This window comes from Sinocyclocheilus grahami, unplaced genomic scaffold (assembly GCF_001515645.1).
Source record: "Sinocyclocheilus grahami isolate Dianchi unplaced genomic scaffold, SAMN03320097.WGS_v1.1 scaffold465.1, whole genome shotgun sequence".
Classification (NCBI taxonomy): domain Eukaryota; kingdom Metazoa; phylum Chordata; class Actinopteri; order Cypriniformes; family Cyprinidae; genus Sinocyclocheilus; species Sinocyclocheilus grahami.
In genome coordinates this window covers 1,257,244-1,264,837 of record NW_015505644.1, presented here as the reverse complement: position 1 = coordinate 1,264,837, position 7,594 = coordinate 1,257,244, and the positions used below count along the sequence as shown (strand labels likewise).

The window sequence follows — 7,594 nt, the reverse complement described above, 5'->3', positions numbered from 1 at the left end:
AGATAGATAGATAGATAGATAGATAGATAGATAGATAGATAGATAGATAGATAGATAGATAGATAGATAGATAGATAGTAGACAGACAGATAGATAGATAGACAGATAGATAGATAGATAGATAGATAGATAGATAGATAGATAGATAGATAGATAGATAGATAGATAGATAGATAGATAGATAGATAGATGGATAGATAGATAGATAGATAGATAGATGTCTTTCTCACCTGGCCTTTACTCAGAATGTACAGTTTGTCTCCTGGATTTCCATTTTGAATGATATAATCACCATCACTGTAGTGAGACTTAGACAAAGATGTATATGGATGTATATATAAAGAAAAACGTTGCATGTACTTAAAATGTAAGTTTTATTTCAATATTGTGATTAACTGGTGGAAACACACTAAAAATGGATTTGATCAAGCTATAGGCAGCGCTTTGACCTTCAAGTTAAAGGTTTATTGATCACATGCTGATCAGGTACAGCAGTGAAATATGATGATGATGTTCAGTCATACGCACCTCCTCCAGTGCATCAGACACTTTCACGAGAACATCCTCTGGAAACACACAGAGCAGTGCCACACTAACACACACAGACAAACGAGAGTCAGGAAACCAGACAGCTACAATCACTATCAGCGTAAATCACAGGAAATTACATCCGAGCTGCAGTGCTAAATTAATGTTTTTCAGTAAACTAAAAAAGTGGAAATATGTTAAAACACACTTTAGACACAAGGGTCTGAATACTTAGGACCGTGTGATATTTCAGTTTTTCTTTTTTAATAAATCTGCATAAATGTCAACAATTCTGTGTTTTTCTGTCAATATGGGGTGCTGTGTGTACATTAATGAGGAAAAAAAATTAACTTAAATGATTTTAGCAAATGGCTGCAATATAACAAAGAGTGAAAAATTTAAGGGGGTCTGAATACTTTCCGTACCCACTGTATATATAAAAAAATACTACTTATAAGATTAACAGAATACACATTTTTTATACCTTTAACTCTTACAAACTTTCATCACCATTACATTTTATTGAATATATGAATCAATAAAACCGAATTCAATCTAGATGTTGCATTTATTAAAATTAACACGTTTTCACTGTCCACATGTTTTAAGCATTTTTGAAAAAGTGCAGAATTTGTTAACTGTTAATTGTTGTTAACTGCACTTTCTGTTCAAACCTGTTGTTCTTTGACATTTTCCCTGAAATACTCGTATGATCCTTCTGACATATTATTTCAAGTCATGACATGAACGTTTCTGTACAGAAGGTTCACGCTTAATCTACATCCATCAAGCTCAATATTTCAGCTCTGTTATAGAGGAAAATATCATAGTGATCAAATAATGTTCATGGCACCAAGCACAAGAATAATGTATTGATCGTTTTAAGCCATTTTCGACAACCTACTATTATTAAACCCCAAAACAGTTTGAATGTAACAGGGTTGACAAAGACATTTATGGCTGTTTATTTATATTATATATATAAATATCAAATCTAATGTGATGGAGTAAAAGAATGTGATGCTTTGGGGTCAAAATTGATGAATTGCATTTTATTGTATTTGAAGGGGTATAACCGCATGTTTAGGATTAAAGGTTTATGAATCAGCCAATGAAAAACCTGTTGATCACTTATCTGAATTATGGGGGCATGTTAATTTTAATTATGAACTAAACTAAAATTAAAAGCACCAAAAATAAAATAAACATTAACTGAAAGAAAATTACTATATATATATATATATATATATACACTTATTTTATCTTTTTATTTTAGCTAGAGTAATTGTCAAAGCAACATTTCTCATTTTCATTAAGATTTACTTGATGTACTAAAATAATTAAAACTAAAAAAACAAAACACGATATAGACATATTTTTATTAAAACTTTAACTAAATTTAAAATAAACAGAAAATACAAAACTAAAAAAAATACCACAATGATTCTTAAATTACAGTGTGGTCGTTCCCTGTGTCTGTGGTGGTTATGGCCCTAACTTAAATAAAAAAAAATAAACAGTGCAATTTTTCAATCAATCATATAAATAAATAAATACATTTCAAAAAGCTATTTCAAAAACACCTAAGCTGAAGGCAAGAATATGCCTACATAAAAATATATTTCCTCATTTATTTATAATCTGAGAGGGACAGAAGTGTGTCTTGTAAAGGTCTATGTGAGTATGGTAATGGTGACATTAACCTGCGCAGGATATGCAGAGACTGTGTGATAGCGGCGAGGCCATTCCTCTGCATGATCTTCTGAAACACCTGACCCTCCATCACCCACAGCCTGCTGCTCACTAGAGCTGCACACAACACACACACACACACACACACAGAGCAGAGCAGAGTCTGAGAAGAACTGGATTTCCAACAGTCTGAGAACTCACGGCTCTTTGTTTTGGTGAAACACCAAATACGTGATTTTTTCCTGATGTCTGTGAAGAAGAGAGATCAAAGGAGAGAGCGAGGCAGTTCGGCTTTGGTGGATAGACTTATAAAGACAGAAAGAGAAATTGATATGGACGGTGTGAACTGTGTAAGACAAACAAGTTTGAGTTCTCTGTGGAAAACAGCAGAATAACATGGATTGAGGCTGATCTGTCATTCTGTTCACCAGCAAACATTCTCTCTAAACTCTCATTAATATATTTAAGCTAACATGGGATAAATTAAATTTCCAGGGCAATATATGAGTTGCCAGGCAATGACAATCATTGTTTGTTTCTTATATCAGGTCCAAAGGCCCCTGTGATGTTTCTATAACAGCTTACATAAACAAAGATCTAATCGTATGATGTTTTATAAAAACACTGGTCAGTTGTTTGACAACGAGACCAATAATATTATATAAAAAAGTTAAAAAGAACAGAATTGATTAAAAATAGAAATCTTTTGTGACAATAAACAATACTGTTCAAAAGTATTTTTTATTTTTGCTTTATGGTTTTGTTATATTGTCAGAAAATATTTCTATTTGGAATAAACGCTGTTCTTTTTAACTTTTTATTCATCAAAGAATCCTGAAAAAAGTATCACAGGTTCCAAAAAAAATATTAAGCAGCAAACAGTTTTCAACACTGATCATATATCAGCATATTAGGATGATTTCTGAAGGATCATGTGACACTGAAGACTGCAGTAATGATGCTGAAAATTCAGCTTTGATCACGGCAATAAATTACATTTTAAAGCATATTAAAAGAGAAAACCGTAATTTTATGTATAGTTGAAAAAAGTACTTTGTGTTTCAGGATTTCTGCCTCAGGTGACTCTAAAACACACTGAAAAATTAGTCTCCTGTATAGTGACCTGCTTCTACCAAGTTACAATTTTTCTAAAAAATAGGGAAGAGCTGAAAATAGAGTTCACCCCAAACTCATTCTCTATCACTTCCTGAGACTCTCTTGAATTAGTAATGACACCGATTAGTTGACTGTGCTGTCGTTGGGAAGAGAAATACTGCAATCTGTCTCCTCTGCTCTCTCCTGCTACCTCTGTCTACCTCTCTTTTATCTCCTGTCCTTTCCTCTGCGGAATAGCCCAGAATTTGAGATTAATCGTTACACAGAAAAAAAAAATCCAAAACTGGACCGCAATAAACATCATGAACACAGATATGACTCAGACAATGAAATGCAATTTTTTGGTCAATTTAAATTTTTAGAAACCATTGCTCAGCGACACACACACACACACACATGGATGGATGGATAAATAAACAACTATTTTGATGGTAATTTATGGATTTTCTCATCTTTTAGTGAAGGGCATGCCTCATGTGTTGTAAAATATATGTCCACTTAATTAGAGGAAAACATTCAGTTTAACAATGTTTAATGGAGAAATATGTTAAACCCAACCCAGTCTTCTCACGTTTTGATTCCTGACATCTTGTTGCAACCATTTTAATTTTTTTTTTCAATTCAACCTGATTGTTAACCACAAAAACGTTATTTATCCACTTTTCAAGGTTCTCCCATTTTACAAAAACAGAACAGCATCATTTTGCAATGTGAGAAGCAGAAAAAACCCTCACAACACGTGGGGTCATTTTCCCGGATTTCAAAGCAAGCATATTTTATTTTAATACAGTTTCAAGGCCAGATCAAGCCAAAAAGCCAAACAGGTTTGATGAGCGGGTATTATTATTATTATTTAAATCATGCTTAACTAAATGATTGAAATGTCTGTGATATCTGTAGAGGTGCCTTTAAAGTGTCCACTGGGTTTTAAAGAGATTGTTTCAAACATATTGTTAATTATGCAATGCTCTGAAATATAGTATCATATTATAATAATTGATATATTAATATTGTAATATTGTTGCAGTGCTCATCTTGTTGCTAAACCAATTAACTACATTATAGGCAGGTTTCACTAACATTTACAAACCACAAAGTGTCCAAATATCTTCTGTCCTCATTTTGAACAGCATACTGTATGTTGTTTTACAATGAAAAACATTTTTCTCTCTCTTTCATTAAAATGAATGCCGCTTGATGTAATACGCTTCACAGCTAACAGGGAATATTCTCTGAATATTGTCAGGGTTCTATTAAATTTACAAACAGACATTCTTCCAGTAGCGTTACTATAATATTCATTAAAGGTTATCTGGTCTTCAATAATGTTCTCAAAACATTAACACAGAAACATTTTTTATACATCATTCATGAAATGTTTTTTGAAACATTTTAGACGTTCAGCTGACATTTTTTAAATGTTACTACTGGTTCATTAAGAATCAACATTTCCATAATGTTTGCAAAATTATAACATTTTTATACAATAGATGTTTTGCACATTCAGAGAACATTCTGAAATAACTTTCTTTTTTTTTTCATTGGAACATTAGCGAAACGTTCGAACATATGTGACCGGAAATCTAGGCTAAAGTTTTAAAATCTAATTAAGAGATAAAAAGCATCAAAATTTCAACCATTAATTTTAATCTATGACATGGTCTTACTCAGTCAATTAAAGATATCAATGCTACATTTTCCCAGAATGTTCTTTACAATATGAAGGATGACTTTATGTAGAAAACAGTAAATCAAAAAAAAAAAAAAAATGTTAGCTGGGTTTTCAGAGGCAAGGTCACATATATTTGTTAACTGGTTGATTTTTAGCTTTTCTAATGCAATGACATGTTTACTTGTTTAAGTATGACTTTAATGCCACTGTAATATTGCATTTCCATGAATTTAATTAAGGTCACAAAGCACACATTTTAAAATGCAAGTCACAGAATCCCGAGATCTACAAGCAATGGAGGAAGCTGTGTTTATCTTTTACTTAGACATATAGAGGCGATCAGGTTAGAGAGTAAGGATCAGAAAAGAAACAGAGAGATGAAAAAGAGGAGCAAAGTGAAAAAAAGAAAGCAATTTCAAGCTGTCACCAAGCACAAGACCTGAACAAAGCTGAAGAAAAGAGTTGGGGAAAGCTTGATCAGAGGCTTGAAATAAAGGGGTGAGAGGGAAGAAATAGTCTGAAAATTCAGAAAGAGAGGCTGATAGGGATAGGATATCGACTGAAAGATGAAAACGACACACAATCAAGGCAGACATTCCCTGTAGAAGAAATGAAACATTTGGAAAATGATCTAACTTGATTGGATCCTCCATTCACTTTCAATCCATCTTTTTTAGCCTATTCGCTTTCTTTCAGACTTTATTCCTTGCTTTTTTCATTCCATGTCTTGCTATGACCCTCTATTAAAATTAATAGGTCAAGCTGATGCCCCTGTGGCTCAGGCTGGACTCAAGAGAGGATGTGAAATAAGCGAGAGAAGAGGTGTTGAGAGAGTCATAAATCAAAGCGTGCTATAGGGGATACACCTCAGATATGAACGTTAATTCATCTATCTGACAAAGATATATTCTTTAGGGTTGGAGGAAGACATATAAAAAAGACATTTCTTTACAGAAAACATGCAACTAACATGTTTAGCATGTTCATTTAAAAAAAAATCTCACATAACTACTCACACCTTGCATTTGGATTTTTTTCATAATTGCGACTTATTTCTCACAATTGTGACAATATATCTTGCAATATGACATCATATCTTACTATGCGATTCCCACAATTGCGACTGTTTCACAGTGCAACTATGTATTTTCCAATTGCGACTTTTTTTCTAGTAATTGTGACTTTATATCTCACAACTGATTTTGTCTCGCAGTGACATTATTTGTAGTAATTGTGACTAAAACTCACAATGTAATTTTTGCATTGTAACTGTATATTTCGCAACTGCTACTTTATATCTCACAATTACAACTTTGTGTTTTACACTGTAACTACATTTAACTATAACTAACTATAACTATAACACTGTAACTACAATTGCAACTTTATCTGTAGTAATAATTGTGACTTTGTATCTCGCAATGTCATTTATATCTTACAATTTCAGCATTGTTTCACATGCACTGTAAAAGTATATTTCATAATTGTGACTATATCTCGCAATTATGACTGTTTCACATTGTAACGTTATATTTCACAATTGCGACTTTATTTGTAGTAACTGTAGCTTTATATCTCGTAATGTCACTTTATATGTCACAATTTTGGCATTGTGTTTTGCAGTCTAATTGTATATTTCAGAATTGCGACTTTATATCTCGCAATTACGACTTGTGGTTTACAATTGCAACTTTATATTTCACAATTGTTACTTTATTTGTATTAATTTCGATTTTATGTCTCGTAGTGTCATTTTATATCTCACATTTGTGACTTTATGTTTTGCAATGTACTGTAACGTCTGGACCAATCAGACACACCATTTTTCATTTGATTTAACAAATCAATTATTCATTAGATTAACAAACATTCACAGACCCATCACCCAATAAACATACTGGGTGCCATGATGTCTGTGAACAAGGCCCAGGACCCTGGTTACCATGGCAACCCTGACACCTTTGCTAGACCAGATAGATTTTACGGCCTAATGGCATGTTGAGAGTCCTCCCTCTCACTACATTTTCCATAAGAAAGACACATAATGCACAGCAAAATTGACTCTTCTATAGTCCAGAAACCTTTCTGTGAATGAACACGCATATCCTTCAGGTCATTGTGTATATTATTGCTGTCTTGTATATTGTCTGTTGCATTGTAGACTATTTTATACATGCTTATGATATAACCACTCATTCATGTAACCTTACATATACCATGTTTGGTCTCTATGAATTCGTATTCGGATTATCTAATTGCGAGTGTATATTATATGTTTATACCTATGCAACATATTAGTGTTCTAAGAACATTTAGTAATCTTTCATCACGCCCCCACTCGAGTTCCATTTGCAAATTACCATGCCCTCACACAAAGGGTCATAAAACCCTCCAGTAATGGCAACCTCCCACTTGGGATTTCAGCCTTTCTCATTGGACAAGCCCATCTTGAGAGGCATGAATCTTCTCGGACCTTAAAGGCCTCACATCAATGACCCGCTCTAGTCGGTGGTTTGGTTGAATTCTGAGAAGATGAAAATGTGAGCTACAACGCTCCAGGACACCCTAAGTTTTGTGCCAGGCCTT

The 7,594-nt window shown here is 33.2% G+C and overlaps 1 protein-coding gene across 1 annotated transcript in view; it reads right to left on the bottom strand.

The window, feature by feature from the left end:
- prkg1l (protein kinase cGMP-dependent 1, like) overlaps window positions 1–7,594 on the bottom strand; it is a 33,571-nt gene that overhangs the window by 9,561 nt on the left and 16,416 nt on the right. Inside the window, exons 6-8 of the mRNA XM_016235293.1 lie at window positions 2,232–2,337; window positions 529–592; window positions 231–308 (exon numbers count right to left, since the gene is read on the bottom strand). Coding sequence (XP_016090779.1) covers window positions 231–308; window positions 529–592; window positions 2,232–2,337 — 248 coding nt within the window. The remainder of the gene's footprint in view (window positions 1–230; window positions 309–528; window positions 593–2,231; window positions 2,338–7,594) is intronic.